Source organism: Schistocerca piceifrons, chromosome 1, assembly GCF_021461385.2.
Source record: "Schistocerca piceifrons isolate TAMUIC-IGC-003096 chromosome 1, iqSchPice1.1, whole genome shotgun sequence".
In the NCBI taxonomy this organism is placed as follows: Eukaryota; Metazoa; Arthropoda; class Insecta; order Orthoptera; family Acrididae; genus Schistocerca; species Schistocerca piceifrons.
The window spans coordinates 1,002,066,330-1,002,088,291 of NC_060138.1; the positions used below are offsets into that span (position 1 = coordinate 1,002,066,330).

General features: G+C 46.4%; 1 protein-coding gene across 2 annotated transcripts in view; it reads left to right on the forward strand.

Moving 5' to 3' along the window:
- The window catches only part of LOC124793932 (protein neuralized), an 881,057-nt gene that overhangs the window by 798,970 nt on the left and 60,125 nt on the right, over window positions 1-21,962 (forward strand). The window contains exon 1 of one of the 2 annotated variants that reach the window (XM_047258070.1): window positions 444-610. The exons of the other annotated variant lie outside the window; for it this stretch is intronic. Coding sequence (XP_047114026.1) covers window positions 520-610 — 91 coding nt within the window. The 5' untranslated portion in view covers window positions 444-519. Of the gene's footprint in view, window positions 1-443; window positions 611-21,962 lie in introns of those variants that run through there. 2 annotated transcript variants of the gene reach the window in all.

The window sequence follows — 21,962 nt, forward strand, 5'->3', positions numbered from 1 at the left end:
CTGCGGTTCACACTGTCGAATAATACATCATTTTCTTCTTCGTAAGATAGTTATTCCCGTGTGTTTTGAGGCTTGTGTGTGTCAACAGCACACAAACTCGGAAAGCTAGCAAGCCTTGCCTCACGGGACACGGCGCGAGTGCGGCTGCGGAACAGGAACGAAACTGGTCCCCGTAGGCCGGCAGGAAGCGCGGGCAGCCGCTGATAAACAGCCAATCGTGCGGCGCGCCGGGGGCAGATGACAGCGGCTGCGGACACCGGAAGCGAAAGGTGTTTCTTCAGGAGCGATAGCCGGCACGCGCGCCGCCGAACATCTGCTGGGGGCGGGGCCACGGCGCGTGCGCCGGGCTCCCCTCCACGCCGCCCGCCGCTTCCCCCACCACCGCGCCCCGCCTGCGCTGCGGTCGGGGCTGCGCTCGCTCCGCCAGTAAGTGCCGTGTTCTGTTCGAGTGAGGTTGTTGTCGGTCTTGCGCGCTAGACACACCGGACCCGACTCAGCTCAGCCCCGGCGTTTTGTTTAATGGGGGTGTCGGGTCACGCCGACACAGTACTGTCGCCCATCAGAGGCAGGATGAAGGTGCTCAAGAAATTCAAGAAGCGAATGGGACTAGGTTCGTACCACTGCAGCAGCTCTATTTTGTAACCTGTGATAAACTAATTCTAAGTCTCTGTACTGTATATCTCGATTTTCAAAACAAAAACTTTCCGTGTTTTGACTGTCTGTGATTATATTTTCTCACCTGTCATCTAATTTGCCTTTTTCCAGTTGGTAGTTCCCACTTTTTTTAAAAGCTCCTCTGATTAGCAGAAGGTTGATAGTTTTGGCTGGAAGGAATTCTACGGCGTTTCCTACTCGTCCTTCACGCGAGAATCGCTAGTAGGAAACTTTGTACGTATCGTCACCACGGACGAAAGTGATCCACTTGTTAATGCACGAAAGTTTTCGTCGTTTATCTGGTGCGTGCTGTCTCATCGTGCAGAGGCATCGTTACTGCTTACTCTGTAGGCCTTACCTAAGATTCTAAGATCTTTTGCAGAACCTTGAATGTGCGTGCCGTTAGCATGAAAACTGGAATGGACTGTTCGCATGCTAGTGTTCACCATAATACTTGTTCTTCGCCCTTGCCTGTTCCACGAAACATTGTAGAAAGTTTTTCCACGTGATGACAAAGTGTTCCTGTGCAGTGTCGTTTCTGAGTAATGCTGTGTAGAGATGTTAACCTTAGAGGTTGTGTCCTGGTTGATCTCCGTATCACGGTGGCATCAGCGGATCCATAAAGTTTGCTCTTCCTGCGAGGCTTACGTGTGCCAGAACGGTCGTTCCGTTGGCACAGAGTGGTTGCGTGAGTCACATTCTTAAATTTCGTTGGGAATCCGTAGCAACGCTCAATATTGGATAAGCGGCCGGAACCTTTCGCCGGGCTGCTGACGCATGCAAGCATTTATCAAGCCAGTGTTGAGCCGTACCCGGAGGACAGCAAGGAAGCAGCTGTGTTCCGGCCTCCTTGTCACGTCTTTAAATGTTGCCAGTATGTTCGCCGGTACTGAGTATCGCCTGTATGTAGCGATGCAGAGCGCTCAGTTTTCTTTCATGTCGCTCCGAGGTGATTTACCATGATGAAAAATCTTCCCCTCGTCAGGCACTCTGAGAGTAGTGTCCTAGGATGACGTGTGTCGGCTGGAGAACCAGTGCTACTTTTGTGCTGACGATCTTATTTTGGTCTAGCCTGGAAAACGAAGCAAAGACGCGGAAATCGTGTGAGGAGCATACAGCCATCACCATACTGTGCAGCTGAGGCAAATATTTCGACAATCCAATGAAATAAAATAATCGTATGACATAGATGACAGGAGTCACCCACCTGGGGAAGTTGGGTCGCAGAGTTGACTGTCTTTTCAAATGATGCTACACTGAAAAATTTGGATATTGACGACGATCCCCGAGCGGAGGAAGGTCTTCGACCCGGCAGGGAATCGAACATGGGCCTTCTATATGGCAGTGAGACACGCTGTCCACTCACCTTACAGTGCGGAACCAATGCTAATGGTGGTGATTTTTTATTTTTGGACAATCTAGTCAGCTGTCCTATGCAAACTAAACTTTTTTTTACAAACAAGTGCGAGTTTGTTGTTGGGTTAATAGTAAAGAAGTGATTATTCCTAATTGACCGTGTTTGAGCTGTCGTGAAAGAAAACAATAGAGCGAATCGGTCTAGAGGTAAAGGTTCAGAGAAAGTTATTAGCAAGGCTGGTTGTCAACGTGCGTGCTTATCTTTGTACTACAGTTTCAAACGTAGTGGTAGTCCAAATATGAACAAAGTTGCGGCTGGCGTTTAGCACATTCGCAGGTAATTTCGCAGGCGTAATTCACGTTAAGTGCTGTAAGTCAATATCTGGTGCCTAGTGAAAATTTGATTAATTTATTAGCTGTTAAAGGTGAAAATCCTAATAGACAATGAACTGGGCCGTTTGTCTTCCGTATTGGTTCCTTACATTACTCGCTAACTACTTTTCACAGCTCTGCCGTTTCGTGTTGTGCTGTTTCTCTGTTACTCAGGCATGGGGTGGATGAGTCGCTCTTTCCTTATTTAATTCCTTTCGTACGAATATTCCTCTAGTCAAATGTAATACACTGGTATCTTTCAAAATGTATGATAAGCTCTAGCAGCCATGGGACGGCGGTGGTATGGAGACTTCTTCAGTTTTGTCCTGAGGCAACTTCACTTGCACCAAAATGACATTTTCCAGTCTTGACAAATTCAGACGCACCGGGAAAGACGTCTCTAGGGCGACGCTCTTACTGCCGGCTGCGATATCCGTCCGTCTGTCATATCCATTGTTGTACTGTCAGCCTCCAGGCCGTATCTGATAATTGTGGTTTGTGCTGCCAACGTAAGCATCTCGTTTTGTTACCGCTAAATAGGCGTCATGGTCATGGTTACGATTAGAGAGTTGAAATTGCAATAATTCAGACAAAAGCATATTTCGTTGTGACATCTTTCCACGAAATTTTGATTACAGACTTTCTCCTCCGAATATCTGCCACCTCAGCTGAGTGGTCAGTGTGTCTGCCTCCCATTCATCAGGCCCAGGTTAGATTCCCGGTCGCGTCTGAGATCTTACGTGGTCGGGGACTGGGTGTTGTCTTGCCGTCATTAATGCATTATCGACACGCAAGGCGCCCAATCCAGCGGCTACTGAAAGGACTTCGGCGACCGAACTTCCTCAGGTGGGGACTCCCAGCCATCAATCCCATACGACCATTTCTTCTCAAAATAGTTTGTTGCCAGCCTGCATAAGGAGAAATGATCAATAGGAGAAATCAGAGCTCGTACAGAACGATTAAAATGTTCATTTTCCCACGGTCTGTTGGTGTGGAACGGTAGAAAAAGTCTGAAGATGGTTCGAAGAACCTCTGCCAAACTTTAGTGTGTGAATTGCAGAGTAGTCGCGTGGATTTGCTGGTCACGCTAACATTTAATTCTTGTGAGGAAAAGTACATTCGTAAGACATGATTTGCTGATAGTCACTCAAGAGTAAGTTCCTGGAATTGGACGCCACTTCGGTGACTAGCGCGCCGTTATCCTACAGTAAGATTCGTACCAGGGAAAGGGGACCTACAGTTTAACGTGGAGCCACATGTCGTTCCCGGCATATATCGCTGAGCTAGCGTAAAGGCAGGCTAAAAAAACTCCAGTGGCCGATCGGGATTCGATCCCGCAATCTTACGATCTCTAGGCTCGCACTTTACTAGATCGTACCGTAGACAGTTTTTGTGATTTCGTATGGTATGTGCTTATGGATTAGTATTGGAGTTAATCTGGAGTGTGGTTAATATTTGAGGCCCCTGTTAACTTAATCGGAATGTGGTGCCTACCCGCTCGGTGTAGGCTTTCAGCAGTTTTGACACGGCCGCGGTTCCGCTGGCAGAGAACATCCGGACGGCGGGCCCTCTGGAGCGTGTCGCGGCTGCTCGGCCAGACCGTCAGCGGCCGCGCACCGCCGCCAGAGCGTGCCGTTCACACGCCGCGGCGGGCGCGCTCCGATCCACGGCAGCTAGCAGAGTCTCGTTCACTTCCAGTCGTCACTTCCACTACCAGCGGCCCGGCGATAGCCAGTATAGCCCCAGGTTCGAATCTTTTGCTTCTCAAGTTCCCTACACACGCACCGACCGACAAATTTGACGTGTGTAGGCGTTCCGACCGACACACATTCCTTGTGGGACCACCCGACAACCGACTCACACTCCACCCAACAAACTGTGCCGTGTGTAGCGCTGTAGTGCCGAACTCCCGACAACGTTCGTCTTTTGTCACTGCGTGCGGTATGAAATGCTGTTCTAATGTGCATGACAGGATGAGGCGGGCGAAACTTCGACAGAGTTTCTGGAGAAATTTAAAGACTGCACATGTTTGTGGGAAACGCTGTGCGAGGAGTGCAGCAATACAGATGAAAGACATGACGCACTTTCTTCATTCTTTAACAAATCCATAATGGTTTCGCGTGGCACATAACCAGTCTCTCTACCTTCTGTATTTCTGTTTTTTGTTTTATTTCCGATACTTGTTGGATATGAAATCTAAAAGCAGGTACATAGACAATCTACGGACGTTAATTCGTGAAATAAACGATATTTGATTCAATGTGATGAAATTTAAAATCCAGTCTATATCCAGGCCTTCTGCTGTTAAGAGAGAAGTGTGGGATTTTTTACAGGTCTAGCAGCTGCTAAATGCTTCATTTCTTATGTATCTCTTTGTCTTTATTAGGTGGCTGCACCACCAGCATGTTGAGTCTATCTCGAATTTGAAATACAGGTCATCTTTTATGCTACATAAATACCGTTTTTACACGAACGTCTTTTGTTTTATCTATTTTCTCAATCAACTATAAATCTCGTCGCGGGGTTGATAAATCATTTGAGTTAATTGTGGGGATACAACAGAATTGAATTTCAGGTCATCTTAACTTACGCCAGTGGCTTGCAGCCTCTCTGGCTATGTCTTCTTATTAAGAATGGTTTGATGACCAGCAGCTTCGAAATGCACGATTCATCCATTCATACATAATTACGAAAATATCCTGATCGCAACTGCTTAGCAGAACGTCGGTGAATCTCTTTCCTCGATTTAGCCACTTTCGTCTACAGCTGACTCTCGGCGTTTCTTTGGTCTTATCTCTAAAACAGCCAAGGCAAAACCCTGTTTTTGTAAAAACGAGTGGGATCTCTAACATAAACAGTGAACTTAAGATGAAGAAATCACAAGGCGGCGCTGTAATCTCAGTGCAGTCGGTCGGGACATTTGTAGGCTGTCAGGAAATTGGTCGGTCGGCCGACAAACTGGTGCGTGTATAGAAGCCTTATAGTACATGACGTATGACCAGGTTGAGAGTCCCAGTCGGGCCGATTAGGATCGTCGGCGTGGTTCTGTCCCATTCCGACTAACCTTTGGTCTTTTCTTCCCAGTGCTACTCCTTTGTCCGTAGCCATTGTTTGCTTTTCTCATAGTTTCTGCTGTGAGACAATGCACTCATGTGCCGTAATGAGATGATCCTCCGAATATGAGACATATTCTGAAGGAATAATGGTACAAAGTATGTGCCATAGTAATGTTTGGTGAGGGCTATTAGCACAAATAAGCTGTAAGTAAAGATTTAGGCCTGCTATCACCGGCACGCTTTCCTCGTGAAAGAGTTAAACTACTTTCACTCTCCTTGCTTGCTGCACACAGCTTTGCAGTGTATTGCGTTAAGTGGTAGCCTGCTTGCTGGTGCTTCGGTATACGGAAAGGTATCGAAGTCGGGTGACTGTAGGATAATACCGAATGACTTAAACGATATTTCTTTGGTGTGATGAACGTCAGCTTCATCTAAATACAGAAAAACGTAAGTTAAGGCGGATGAGTAGGAAAAACAAATCTGTAATGTTCCAATAAAGCAGTTGTAGTGTCCTGTCGCCTCAGTGACGTCATTTAAATATCGGTTTATTGGGAGTGTTAGGAACGTGTGGTTCGCCTGTAAAGGAGACCGCGTGTAGGAAGATAGTGCGACCTATTCTTGAGTACTACTAGAGTGTTTAGGATCCGTACCAGGTCCGATTAAAGGAAGACATCGAAGCATTTCAGAGGCGGGCTGCTAGATTTGTTTGAACAACAAGCAGGTATTAAGATGATGCTTCGGGATCTCCAATTGGAATCTTTGGAGGGAAGGCAACGCAACGCTCTTTTCGAGGAACACTGTTGAGAAAATTTCGAGAACCGGCATTTGAAGCAGTCTGCAGAAAGATTGTACTGTCGCATACATACATCTTCGCGTAAGAACCACGAAGATACGAGAAACTCCAGCTCATACGGAGGCATACAATAGTTTCCCTTTCTGTGAGAACGGAAGAGAAGGGAACGACTAGTAATGGTGTAGGGTTTCCCCAACACACACCGTACAGTGGTTTGTGGCGTATGTCTGTAGGTCTAGAAAATATTCTAGCCTCTAACGTTTTAACTAAGTTTATTTGTCCTCTTTTTAGAGTATTCATGCACTGTGTGGGTTCCGTACCAGACAGAACTGACGGGCGATAGCGAAGAAGCTGAAAGGGCAGTTCGTTTTGCATTATCGCGAAACAGAAGTTATGATGGCAGTCATTAAATACAGGTGCATTTCGCTGCAACGTGATGTTTTCACGAAATTTGTCACCTACATTCTCTCCCGAATTGGAAAAGTATTCTGACTCCCACCTACACAGCGAGAAATGACCGTCGTGATAAGAGCTCGCGCCAAAGCTTTAGGCACACCTCATTATTCTAAGCGAAACGCAGTTGTACAATCAGTGACAATGTTTTTCCTTTTGATTTGATATGTGCCGTGAAGATGTAAAACTGAGCGTTTCTATCAGAGCTGGAGAAACAGGTTAGTTTCCAATCACTAAAATGGACAATTTTGTACCTCAGCAGGCTTAAGCTATCATATGGTTTGTCATTTTGGTAATAGTGTCGCTTCATAAAAATTAATTAGGTCTAGTACTTCGGGGCCCTTACAGGTTCGTTTACGAACTTTTCTTTAGCTTGTAAAGAACTGAGTACATTGCTCCTAAAAATGAGGTGCAACTTCGACGGATATCTTTTTACTCAAGGTGCTTCAACGAGCATTCTTCTTTCCACGGCCAGTGTGTGCGAAGCAGTAAGGGAACTTGGCACTTTATGATCGAAGAACGAATTGATTAGTTTCATAATTTTCTTTTGGCGAGTATTGTTTTGAGTGTTTTTCTGCTGCGGAGAAAGTGAGAACTTTTAATGAGTCATATCGAGGATGTGTGTTTTGTGGTGACGTCACGTTGTGTTTGAGGTTCGCGGCTGGAGGCTGGGCTGCAGGGAGCTGTTGAGCCTCAGCTCGGCCTACCTGTGTATTTGTGTTGCTCCCCCGCGGCTTTGTAAACGCCCACGCCGCTGGCTTGCGGCCCTCTGGACGTTATCCAGTGCTTCCCCTGTATCAGCGCTCACTTTGCAAGACTCCGTCAATATAGCTTTAACGTAAATAATGGTATTAGTGAAAATACTGAAAGGAACACTCAAACTGATTGAAATATATTGAGATGTTGAAATTCTGATGAAACTAAGTCCAGTTTGCCGTGTTAGGTGTTTTATTGTAGTCGCTCAGCTGGTACAACTGGTTTCGTACCATACAGGTACACCCGCAGGTATATTTGTCTAACGTCCCATGTTATCAAAGTAGTTTAATGTGTGTTCCAAGGGTGCAGTGTGGAGCGCGGACACAACCACCAACGGTAGTCAAACTTTATAAAACCAGTTGTTGCTGGAAATTTTTACATTCGGAGAGCGCCAGGCGCCCATGTGGTAGCGTGAAACGGCCTAGAACGTTGAACGTTTAAATTTTGGGATGACAGCGGTGAGTACCGGTCTGCCGCTCCCGATTTTGCAACACACGTCCTCAGAAATGGTTAGGTGTATTCCACGGACATGTTGTTGAAATGAGAGCGGAACAAGTGTGTTCAGCGTTGTCATCTCAAAATTCAGATGTTCAAATGTCTACACGGTTTCGCGTCAAGACATGAAAGTCTGGCGCTCTCAGAACGTAAATTGTCAGTGACAGCTGGCTTTATTGACTACCGATGGTGGTTGCCTCAGCTAGTGCTCATTGCACCTTTGACACATAGTAAGCCATTTAGATAACTTACGACATTGGATCTTGGATTCACCTGAGGATTTACCTGCACGGTACAAAACCGGTTGTACCAGCCTCCAAGCGGCTACAATAAAACAGTTAACGCTGCAAATTGGACTCATCCTTCACCACCATTTCAACATCACAATATATTTAGTCTTCTTTTCAGTACGTATAATGCCCTACTTCCAGGAATGTTTGCAATATTTTTAATTTTACATGGTGTGCTGTATCGTTTGGTCTCCTTCCGCTTCGCATACGAATATAAAAGCAGTGGGAAATGTGGGAAGCTTTGTGTGTTTCATTACAGTGAATGAAACGTTCATAGTGCGCGCGCACACCGTTTATTTACTGTACTTCCCAGATAGGCCTTCTGATTTTAAAATTGTCTTCTACAAATATTTCCTTGTCCGTATTTCACAATCATTGAAGAAACTCATATTTTCCAAGCTCTTGACATAATGTACGTGTGGGTTCAGTGCTGCACTGTTTGGGAATGTTTGTCCTAATACCAACGGAGGTATGTAGTTACTGCTGTAGGCCTCGGTGAAAGCATTTTTCCCTAGTCAGCGTAACATAAATAGGCAGTCTATTCACAGCAGGCGGCACACTAACGCAGCTCCGTCAGGATCGCAGTTAATTCCGTTGAGGGAGCCGTTTGTCTGAAATAGATAAGGGCATTGAGGCGTAATTTTGCTCGTGTCGACAGATCAGATGTCTCCGCGATATATGCTCATACTCACCGCAATTCGTATCGCACTGTGTTGGATTCCGTGTAGTAGTGCTGGCACGTGTCCTCAGTGTTCCATGACCGAATGGAGAAAGAAAAGCTTAGAGAATGCCTCCATATGCGCTATAATCTCACTTAGACTGACATAGTAATATTTCATACGATGTCGAGAACTGTCGCGTTTAACGTGCGCCCTTTATCCGGAAGAATATTCCTGTCAAGTTCGTGACTGTCTCAGTAACTTCCGCATGTTAAAAGCGGGCCGGTTACAGGTTTCTGAATACCTAAAAGACATTTCACGACGTTTGTGGTCTTTCTCGCTGTGGGGGGGAAGCCTTCCATCACACATCCCGGAAGCACGCTGTCGTCTGTCTGTGCTGATTCCTAGAACTAAGGCTTCGAGTTTGCAGAACAGTGTTCTGTTTCCTGGAAGTGTTAGACATGGAAGATGGTGTTAGATACTAGGTGATGTCGTGTCTGGGTAATGTTCTCTTGGCACTGGAGACATTTGTTTGCACGTATTTTGTCTTGGAATGCCACAGGCGGCGTCGCAAGGTTTCTGTAGGTAACGAAAATACGGGCTGAGGGGGGAGAAAACCGGGGCGGCGTGTAATTTTGGAGCGGAGTCGGAGGGAACCGGTATGTTGTTGTGTGCGGTGCTGTACCGTGTTGTGTTGAATGGGAGCGCGCCGCGCCACGCCGCGGGAGAGGTCCGTGGCCGCTAAAATTAGAAGACCTCCCCGGCCGGCGCGCCCTCCGGTATCTCCCGAGGGAGGAATGCACGTCACATGCGTAGCTGTCGAGGAGCCGCTCCCGGCCGCTGTACCTGGCTCACCCTAAAGTTCTGTGTACAGCGCTGCCCGATCCCCGTCTGGCACGTGGTAACGTGTCGCAGTGCGAGAAGCGCGCTGTATTTTGGATTGGTGTAAAACCCACTCGTATAGCACAGGTGATATCTTTGACTTGAACAGCCGCTATGTCTTACCTTGTCTGCACGTATAGACGCTGGTGGAGAACTTTTAATATTTACCGGCCACATAATGTGGATTCGCTTATAGGACGAAAGGTGGCTTTCGTTACACTGAAATGACAGAGTTGCCCCTAATGCTCATTAAGCGGTAGTGGTTGGGTGCGACTAGTACTCCACGTTTCTAGAGGCCCTTTTTTCGAATAGTTAAAGGAAAATGTACAAAACTGACCTTAAAAAGCGTTTTTCTTGAATTATTAGAAAACTACAGGCTCTAGCGAAAACGTATCCCGGTATAAAATTGGCACTGAATTCCCTACAAAAGGTCCTGTTCATTTTTTTTTCTGTAGGGACTATAGCTCGCGCGTAGTGGTGAGCGAGAGAATGAGTTTTTTGAAGGTGTTGCGGGTTGCGTACAAACCATAGGTAGGGGTTGCTGAATCACACTATACCTTACAGGGGGCGGGGTTACTATTGGTAGGTTGTCGTGGTTCCGCTGAAACATGAGATCTGGAGGTGAGCCGCAGACTACACCCTCCCATCCACATCTGAGCTAGAGCATTCTCTTATGCATCGACAGTAAGGACGCATGCTGTGTTAAAGATTTGCTTGCTCACTTCTACCACATAAAAGTTGAGCGATAATCTACTACTCTTGATCTATCAAGTATCTTCCCAAGCACGCGCGCTAAAATCATATTCCTGTGTCCATTAACATGTGAAATTTCATTCTCATGTCTGTAAAGCAGCTCACAATATGAATCCTGCAACTTTGTGGTGAACAGTGTGGAGTAAGAGATAACACTGGAAAGACATTACTCATGGTGTTCAACCTTACACTTTCAACAATATGAAAAATTAAAAAGATTCTCAAAATTAACCTTAAGTACAATAGTAAGAACTTAATACAATATTAAATTAGCAAACTGTAAAGTTGTTTTATAAAGGTGGTTTCACTTCAGAACCACTGGGACACAGTTTTCAATCATTTCATGTGATATGCTTGAAGGCAATTTCGCATTTCATCTAGAAACAATCCCAAATCTCGAAAGTCTCATTATCTCAAAATGCGTAAATCCAATAAGTTCTAAATAATAATAAAAACGGGCTTGAAATTTAATAAATTTATATCGAAAGTACACTCTACCCCGGTGGTTTCATTTCGAAACCAATCATAAATACAGTGACAAAACACCACATTTACGTTACAACAACTGTAGCTATAATTGCTTCCACTGTGATTGATCTCCTCCATATGACCACTACAGAAAAAAAGTCAGTCTCTTACAATCGCGTAGCACAATCTCGCACAGACTGTTGCTATGTACGCTGTGATTGCTACAGTGCACTACATTCGCAGTGATACCTCAGTTTACTACTAGATGACCGTCTTGTAATAGCATCGGTGGTTTTGTGTGAAAGGCACTGATACTTCAAAATAAAATTAATGAAATGGTACTTTGAGGCAGAATCCACTGGTACTCAAAGGGGTTGTCACAAAAATCATTTCACACCTACACATGGATCTGTTTTCCAAAAATTCAAACAGAACCATTCTCTCATTGTTTAAATCAGCGTTCATTTACACCACCTTGTATTTGACAGGACGTAATCAGCAAGTAGTAAGAGAAAAAGTAGCATTTCATCCTAAAACATGGAATATTTCCGTTAATTGTTTATTAAGCGGAGAAAGGGAACAACAGTTAATAGCTAAATCTGTTTACCTTTTGCCATAGCAAACTCTGCAAAACAAAATGCGAAGTAAAGTATTTGTTACTTTAATACGCGTACGGGACTTACTGAATACGTATGTCAGGCTCATGATTCCTGTTGTCTCAAGAGAGCTGACGCGTTTACTGTGCTTTGGAGTTCTGGGACCTTTGCTGTTTCTGTACGAGGGGACGAGGGGTGTTACTTGGTGGCATGTTCGAGAAGACTGGTGCACATGGCCTGGCACAGTTTGTGGACACGGGAGGCTGATAAGCAGCAGGTTGTGATAAGTTTTGGCGCTGCTGTACCCAGCACGCAGTCTGGCTTCTCCGGGCGGCTGCTATCGATTGCGCAGCACGTGTCTGGGACGGTTCGTAACTCTCACCCGTCAGCCGTCTCGTCACGCGACGGCCTGTCCGCTCTCTGCTTTTCGGATCCCTCGGCAAGCTGGCAGTAATGCGAGACGTCGCATTTAATAACTCGCAAGGGGCGTCAACACGGCAGCCGCCGCTGTTAATCACGGGCTGCGAAACGTAACGCAAAAGCTAATTACAGGTTAGCATACCTGTCGTATACAGAATGACCTTCATTCCATCATTTTTCGTGACAGCGCATCTTGAGATGTTTCGGCTGTGAGCCTTACCGCCATCTTCAGGGTCAGAACAACTCAAAGAATACAAAACTCATATTCTTGCCGATTCTGATACGGCCCTAAGACTGAGTTTTTCTAGCATCTCATTTGGCCTAGACGCACTGTCGTAGCCGAAGTTCACCTCAAACATCAATAGCATGCTACGCAATTCTCCCCCCCCCCCTGCCTCCCAACAGTTATTCACAATGGTTGGTTCGTTGGTAAAGTGCCAGTCGACGGATCCATAGATCCTGGGTTCGACCGCAGTCGGTCTTGGTTAGTATTTTTGCATAACTTATCACTTCTTTCACCCCTTTCAACGTTTATTAAAGTGAAATATGCAGAGTTCCACTGTAGTTAAGAGTACCTTTTATACTCTTGATACCCCTATAACACAGGCTAGTTAGTTTGAAAGCGTGAGAAAGGCAACAGCATACCATCACCACGGAGACATCTTCACGTTGATGACAGCTTTATCTTAGATGGTGCTTTATAGTGCAATCAGGACACTTCCTAATAAAGACGCGCGAGTAGTTCACTAATAAGAAAGAATGTTGTCTGTTCTGGAAGACATGTGCAACAGAAGACACCACTCACGTCTATACCTCTATGGACGCGACAGCTGTCTAATGAAAAAGTTTCAGTGCTGATGCGCAACCAGCGTCCGAACTCTTGGGAATCAGTAATCTCGAGTATGTGGTAATCGGCAAGGTCTTTGCACGGCGAGCGGGAAGTCTGGAAATTGTATCTGACGGAAAGCGTGTCCGGATGGTCGATGCGGTTAAGGCATCCGTTCCCGAGAAGCGGAGCATCCGGCTACGAAACCCAGCCCGGGACAAATTTTAAACTCCTGCCGTTGCATTGCCGCAATGCCCTGTGCGACTGGAAGTAATTTCCTTCATGTCTCTTTCCCATGACGCTTCCTTTTCATTTCATCCCAGTCATTCACATATAGCTCATTACTGTCGTTCCAGGAGTCCTGCCCTGAAAACCTAGCATCAATAACATAAAAATTGTCTCGATTCCCAAGAATTTATCATGTGACTGTTTTAATGCCTTATGCATCATCACTTTCCTGCTTGTGGCAGTGCACTTAATTGTCTTACTCGTAGTCGAGCATTTTATCTTGTGTTGGTGCGCAGAGCTTTGAAACCGGACATGCGTTAGTAAAAAGTACGTGATTGAGACAAAAAATTTAAATTAGAAACAGTTTAGCTATCGCTACACCATTTTAGGTCTGGACTCATCCGTTGTTTTGCAACTTACGTAGAATATTTTCTTGAAAAATGGCGACGGTGAGTGAACGTGAATGAGAAATAGAAAGAGCAATCAGTTGCAAGCCAGTAGTGACAGCTGTTGCTTCCACTGCTGCAAAGTGTGATAACTGTCTAAGGGAGCCATTACTTATCCGTGCCGCGATAAGGCACCAATTACGAGGGTGGTTTGAATAGTTCTCGGAACGGGATGGAGAAAAGTACTTACGTCAATGAGACTTTTTCAATGTAGTCACTTTGTAGGTTAATGCACGTGGTCCAGTGCTTTGATCCCATCTCGAAAATGTTTCATCCAAGACTGCAAAATAGTTGTCAACTCCGGCTATCAATTCTTCGTTCGAAAATAATCTTCGTCCACCAAGAAAATTTTTCAGTTTTGGGAAGATGGAAGTCTGCCGGATCCATATCAGGTGAATAAGGCGGGTGCGGGAACAATTCGTACCTTAGGTCGCGTGATTTTGCCATCGTGACGGCAAGCGTTTTTGATCCAGCGTAAAGAGTCGCGGCACCCATCTTGCAGATAATTTTTCGTTTCTAATTCTTTAGTTGAAATGTGATGTACCCTTTCAGATGACATCTGGCAAGTGTGAGCAATTTCACGCACTTTCAATCGGCGATTCTCCACGACACATTTTGTGCACTTTGGCAACGATTTCTGGAGTAGTGACATGATGGCCGACCACTGCGCGGATCATCTAAGTTCTCCCGACCAAAATTAAATTCATTTGTCCACTTGGCAACCGTTGAATATGAAGACGCAGAGTTCGCCGGTGTATTCTGGAAATCGGCATGAATGTACTTTGCCTTCATACCTTTCTTTACGACGTAATTAATCAGTGCTCGAATGTCGATTTTTTTTCCATCTTCGCAAATCACTACGCGGGCAGAGCCACGTCACCGCCACAGGTCTCTTCCGGGAGCACTGACGTGGCACGTGTTTACAGGCAACAGTCCGATGAATATCATGTGAAAAGCTCGTTGCGCTAGCGCTGACCTCTCGTGGTAATTCCGACAACTTTTCAAACCACCCTCGTATTTGTGCCTGACAAAAGCGTAACGCCGAAACTGCACTGTTGAAACCTTCCACAGCCGTAAGCGGAATAAGATGTCATTTCAGAAACAGGGAGCGAAGTGCGGACATGCAGCTTGTTGTCGGCAGTGTGTAATACGTGAAGCTCGCCTTGAGCTGTAGACTTGGTGTCAAGGCAGTGATGATGATGATGATGATGATGATGATGATGATGATGATGATGATGATGATGATAATGCCACTCGAAACAGGTGCACATCGCGGTGTCCGCAAGGCAGATTTGCAGAAACGGACGGATGGTGCAACGCCGTGCGGCCCGTGGGAGAAGTGGCGGTGGAAGCGGCGAGTCTCGCGCGGTGCACAAAGAGGTCACCGCGGACACCTCCCGCGATCGTGGGAAAGCACTACCTGTTTGTCCGGTGTGACTGCCATCAGTCCGAAGCCGGGCCCGCTAAATATGCAGCCGTGTCGGCGGTTCGATGGACGACGCCGGCAGCGGTCGCTACCACGATCGCAGTTCCCTGCCGACACTCTTGAATTACGCGTACACGGGACACAGCCGTGTTACTGTAGTCGTACGTCATATCGAACACGAACGCACCGTCGTGCTTGGAAGTGGTGAACATGTGCGTTGGAAACTGAGACTTCCCTTTGCGCCCTCGGACGATGTGTGGCGCTAAAGTGGTGCAGCTATCTTCCCGGTTGAGACGAATATTTTTGTCTTCTAAGTGAAAGACGAGTGCCGCCCAGTCCTTGAAATGCAGAAACTGTCTTCTTTGCCAAATACCCTGTGTGTGGTAAATATTTTTCTATATGAAGAGCTGGAACTCCTGCGCCCACGTGATTTGGGACCTGTTATGATACTGTCCGAATGCAGGATGTCCTAAGAGGAATGGCCAATATTCAGTGATATGACAGCTAAGCTCATGTGAAGCAAAATCTTTATGGTCATACCGAATGGTTTCCGAGATAATGTACATTTGTTTTTGGACTAGAGCACACAGTGATTACCCACCGAAACTCTTAGACTTTTTATTCGACCCGGTTTACCTCGTTGCTTTCAGCTTCTTTGTAGCCGACGGCGTTACCACAGCGGTAACACGGTTCCCGTCTGATCGCTGAAGTTAAGCGCTGTCGGCCTTGGCTACCACTTGGGTGGGTCACCGTCCGGCTCTGCCGACAGCTATTGGCAAGCGGGATGCACTCAGCCCATGTGAGGCTATTTGAGGAGCTTCTTGCTCGAGTAGTAGTGGCTCCGATCAAAACAATGTGACAACGGCTGGGACAGCATCAAGTGATGCCTATAGACTGAGGATGACACGGCGGTCGGTCGGACCGTTGAGGCAATCCAATACCTGTTCAGGCATTGTTTTTCGGAGTTTGTCTCGTTGCTCCGGATGTTTTTCTCCTATTAAACTTGCCCATTGGACATTGAAGTCTGAAGTGTACTTGCGAAAGGTTAATACGCGAGATGAAGGGCTTCGTCGCATTATGGACGCTGCTGCTCTCATCACCGAACTTGCGGTGGCACTGACACGTCTTCTTCCAAGAGTGCATAAATGCACTGCAGTCGACGGTGGGATATTTGAACATTTATTGGAATTGTAAAACAGCCGCAATGTGACGTGCAGCTTACAGATCGATGTGTTAAAAATATCTATTCAATAGATAATTCATAACAGGCATGTTGTAATGTTTACTATTGTGCATGTATACAGGTGCAAACCTGACGATTTGTTGACTAATACAGAAAATAAAGAAAATGTGCATTGTGCTCTACCTCCGAAACCATTCGGAACACGGAGTATGTCAGTATGAAGATTTTTGTTTCAAATGATAGTCCTTCATATGTATTGACCATTCCTTCTGGGACACTATGTACAAAAGTCTCCTAGTCTAGAGTCTATAACATTGCGCTTTATTCAGTGACATTATGCATCACTTTCGTGACTACAAATTGTCCGTTTCGTACTTCGAATAATTTGTTCAGACACTGCATGTTTCTAGTACTGTGAAATGCCCTTCGCAGTGGTTTATTGGCTGCCTAGGGCTGGTCTGCTTCTTTTAGGTTCCGGAGATGATTGTAATGAATACTTTAGGGATATGTTTAGCGGTTGTATAAATGTAACTCACATAAGGTACCTAATCAGAACAGAAGAAACTTTCCAGCAGAGCGGCACATATACAAACCGAATAACTTCATTTCTGTTTCTCCTTCACAGGCATACCTCTTGCCTTCGTTTAATTAACTTCGGCTACCGTATGGCTTAAACAGCAGTACTTCATCGTGCAACAGAGCTATCAGTATGGGGGGAATAGAAGTAACTCCCTACAGTTGAGATCGCATGTTAATGGAAAATGCCGCATCAATCCCAAACTACATAGTCGAGCTGTTTAAAGGCGGGCAGCAATAATCAGCTTACTACATCCCTTCCAGCCCCTCTTGCTTACGCTGAAACTTATATAATTCAGTAACGTATGGCGGTGGTGGACATTAGCGGCCGTCCGTAGTTTCCCGAAGCGGCCAGCAGTGACGACAGCCGGAAGACATGTGGTCGGCCATGTGTGGCTTCCACGTGGCCCCATTCCGTCCCTGCCGCTCATAGGTCTTCTGTTCTTGTGACTCTTTCCGCATGCGAAGTTCGCTCCGACGTTGGCTTTGTGGGTCGTAATAAGCGAAACCTGATAAGCTTCACGAAACAAATGTGTTAAAATATAGTCTTCAACACGTGCTCTGAGGATCGCTAAGCACGTTTCCAGAATATGGACACACTTAATGCGGGTTGGACTTAACTTTCTCAAGCTACAACCCGTGTTTCGGGAGAGGTGGCGTTACTTAATAGGTCATCTGTTCGTTACTGTCTTGCTGTACAATAGTCTGGAAACTAGGAAATGAGTGGCGCTAATTCGATTGACCCCTGTCTCACGAACGCTCAGTGTCAGTATTGTTGATACAGCACGGATTGAAGCTTAGCGCTGGTATCTACACACATAAAAAAAGTTTTGCATCACCCCGGTTCCCAGAACTCCTGAAGATAGACGTTGACCGTGGATACTATATCACACAGAGTTCCTTTGACTGTTCAGAGATGTCGCTAAACCCGCCCAAAGATGGGCATAGGCAGCGCCTATTAGACGGAGAGGATTCGTCAGCCGATCATTTCGGCATTACACCAGAAAGGACGTACACGGTTCGTGTTGGCTGTAGTTCAATCATGCCCAAACGGTCAGTACCGCGGTTCGATAGCGTCCGCATTGCTACTTTTGTGGCAGGAAGGGCTCTCAACAAGGGAAGTGTCCAGGCGCCTCGGAGTGAATCAAAGCGATGTTGTTCGGACATGGCACTGGACTCGCATTCGGGAGGACGACGGTTCAATCCTGCGTCCGGCTATCCTGATTTAGGTTTTCCGTGATTTCCCTAAATCGCTCCAGGCAAATGCCGGGATGGTTCCTTTGAAAGGGCACGGCCGACTTCCTTCCCCGTCCTTGCCTAATCCGATGAGACCGATGACCTCGCTGTCTGGTCTCCTTCCCCAAAACAACCCCCCAACCCTTAGTATCACGAAGTTGTTCGGACATGGAGGGATAGAGAGAGGCAGGAACTCTCGATGACGTGCCTCGCTCAGGCCGCCCAAGGGCTACTACTGCAGTGCATGACCGCTGCCTACGGATTATGGTTCAGAGGAAACCCGACAGCAACTCAAAGTTGAATAATGGTTTTCGTGCAGCCACAGGACGTCTTGTTAAAACTCAAACTGTGCGCAATAGGCTACATGATCCCAACTTCACTACCGACGTCCGTGGCGAGGTCCATCTTTGCAACCATGACACCATCCAGCGTAGTACAGATGGGCCCAACAACATGCCGAATCGACCGCTCAGGATTGGCATCACGTTCTCTTCACCGATGAGTGTCGCATATGCCTTCAACCAGACAATCGCAGGAGACGTGTTTGGAGACAACCTCATCAGGCTGAACGTCTTAGACACACTGTGCAGCGAGTGCAGCAAGGTGGAGGTTCCCTACTGTTTTGGAGTGGCATTATGTGGGGCCGACGTACGCCGCTGGTTGTCACGGAAGGCGCCGTAACTGCTGTACGATACGTGAATGCCATCCTCTGACCGATAGCGCAACCATATCGGCAGGATATTGACGAGGCATGCGTCCTCATGGACGACAATTCTCGCCCCCCCCCCCCCCCCCCCCATCGTGCACATATTCTCAATCGTTTCCTTCAGGATAACGAAATCGCTCGACTAGCGTGGCTAGCATGATTCCCAGACATGAACTCTATATCGAACATACCTGGAATAGATTGAAAAAGGCTGGTTATGAACGACGTGACACACCCACCACTCTGAGGGATCTACGGCGAATCACCGTTGAGGAGTGGGACAATCTGGACCAACAGTACCTTGATGAACTTCTGGATAGTATGCCATGATTAATATAGGCATGCGTCACTGCAGGACAACGTGCTACGTATGAGAGTGCCGGTGTGTACAGCAATCTGGACCACCAGCTTTGAAGGTCTCGCTGTCTGGTGGTACAACAAGCAATGTGTGGTTTTCATTAGTAATAAAAAGGGCGGAAATGTTTATCTTTATTCCAGTTTTCTGTACAGGTTCCGGAAGTCTCTGAACCGAGGTGATGCAAAACATTTTTTGATGTATGTGAGATTCAGATTTCCTTGTCCCTGATGGATACGGCACGAAAGCAGCATTACGCAATGAGTTCCCGTTCTCGGAACTCTAAGTGTAAGCAGATGGCGGCGGAGGAGGCGGCGCGGTGAGCAGGTCAGCCTGATTGGGAGAGGCGGTCGTGGCTCACGCACGGCACTCGGCAGGCGGCAGGTTGCTGGAGGACGTGGGAAAGGCCGCCCCGGGGGAGCCGTCCGCACGCAGCGGCCTGTGAGAACTCGCCGCCTCTGATCAGCCCACCAAGTGGATGATGGCTCTCGCCCCACTTACTGCTACACCGCCGCACCGTTTCGCGACCGACACACTGTTTCCGGAATTAACGCGACGTCGCAGTCTTTGCCCCTCACGCAGGAACTGCCTCTGTACAGTGTCAGAGGTCGCCGTACCCCTAGATCAAAACAGCATGTTTTCGTACCGGAGTACATACTTCGCGAGCTGTTCTGCGTGCACACGATCGAGGATTATACAGGTCTGTGGGCCTGTGTCGCCCTCGACGTCTTGGAGAGCATCTCAGATGTGCTTCGAAAGGCTTAAACACTTCCACGCAGTTCGTATTGTACCTGCGGTGAGCAACACGACTTTATTTCTCATAATGCGAAACCCTGGCAAGTTAAGGTCAGGGCTTCGCGGTGGCCATTCCGATGGGTCAGAAGTAGTTGCTGAACCATGCCGAACCCAGTGGTCTCGAAGTTGTTCGTGGGGAACTCACGACCAAGACTAGCAAACTGTGCTGGAGCTCCGTCCTATAACACATGATGCATGCGACAGTTCACAGATGATGCAGTTGTCCATAAGCAAATAGCAATTTCAGAAGACAGCGAGAATGACTTGCAGAGGATTGATAAATAATCCAGGCTCTGGCAATCGACAATGAACGTAAATAAATGTAACATAATGCCCATACATAGGAAAAGAAAGTCACTATTATACAGTTCCACTGTTGATGAAAAATGCTGGAAACAGTATCTATCGCAAAATATATAGGAGTAACTAACCAGAGTGACATATAAAACAAATAGTAGAAAAACCAGATGACAGAGATCCATAGGAAGAATCTTAAGAAATCGTAACTCATCCACGAAGTAAGTGTCATAAGTCGTTTGTTTCACCTATTCTTGAATATTGTTCATCAGCCCGGGAGCTTTCATAGGTAGACAGAAGAGGGAGAGACGGAGAACATCCAGCGTAGTGCTCAAGTTTCAAGTATTATCGCTGCGAGAGCGTAACAGAAATGCTCAATAAACTCAAGTATTAGACGTCACAAGACAGACGTTGTGCATCACGGAGAGGTTTACTGTTGAAATTCCGAGAAAACACTTTCCGGGAAGAGTCTGACAGCATATTACTTCCTCCTCCGTAAGGCTCGCGAAACGAAGAGGAAAAAATTCCAGAAATTAAAGCTAATACAGGGGCTTACCCGACAACACTTCCCGCGCGCGCCATTCGCCAGTTGAACAGGGAAAGAGTTCACCTAGTGACGGAAGACGCCACACAGTTTTGTGACTTGCGGACTATCATGTAGATGTAAATGTCGGTATTAATCACGTATGCAACATGCCCAAATTTCCATCACGGGGCCTTCAAAAGATGAGAACCGAACAGGTTTCGTTGCCACTCAGTCGATAAAACATGAGGCTGGTTTCTTTCTAACTCTTGCTCATATCGATTTTTTGCCTTATACCAGAAAATAGTGTTAATTCAGTGTGAACTTATATATATATCTCGCACATTCATCAGAACATTCCTGAACACCCTGATACCCCGTCTGCTGGTGTTAAAAATCTGCCTTCACTTCGAAAAAGATGTCCAGTAGATAAACGACAAATCCATCACCTAAAATTGCTGCTCGGGAAGGAGTTTAATTTTTGGAGGATACAACTTCTGTGCGAGGTGTCTGAAGCCTAACGCAACTAACAAACAAATTAATTAAGATTTATAGATACGGTATCCGGAGTGTTCGTTTTTTTTTTCTTCGAACTTGAAAAGTTCTGATTTCTTTCAAAGAGCTGTTGGGCAGGAGGCGTTAAACCCACAGCAGCCCTTTGTTATGAAATGTACGCCTTACGTGCAACTCGTAATAAATCACTGTCTCCTTCTGCAGATCTCTAAACAGTACAGAGACTTGATACAACTTACACATGGTTTGAAACGTACACTGTCACAAAGTAATCTGACGTCTGGTTTACAGAAAATGTGGCTGCTTTCATTATTGTACAGTTGTTGTTCCAAAGGACCCAGTAACACATGGCGAATCTAGTATGGACTGGTCATTAGGTCGTGATACTACGTTGTGATCAAGATGTTGAATTCTTCCTCGGTAAAGGTGGTTATATCTTTCGCACTACCCAGATCTAAGATTCCCGGGAATGTCGAGTGTCAAAGACAATGAAATTGCGTCTTCCGGTATGAACTGCAGCTTCAGCATACCCAGCGTTATCACAGAGTTCGTAAATGTAACAATTTAAGCTTGTCTGCATTATCTACACAGAATGGAGTGATCATTATCTTCGTAGATATCTTTGGACATCACTGACGCATGCTTTAACTGTCAGGACTTAATGTCGAGGTCAGGTTGTTAACCTGGTTGGTTTTTCTTGGGCTTGCCGCGCGTTTCTCCCCTAGCAACTTTGTTTGGTGAAAAAGGCGGATGACGCCTCTTTCTAGAGTAAGACAACCCGTAAGTCATCAGGCGCTAGATGATACATCCATCCACTGTTTGCACGGCGCGTGACCAGCGCAAGTGCTT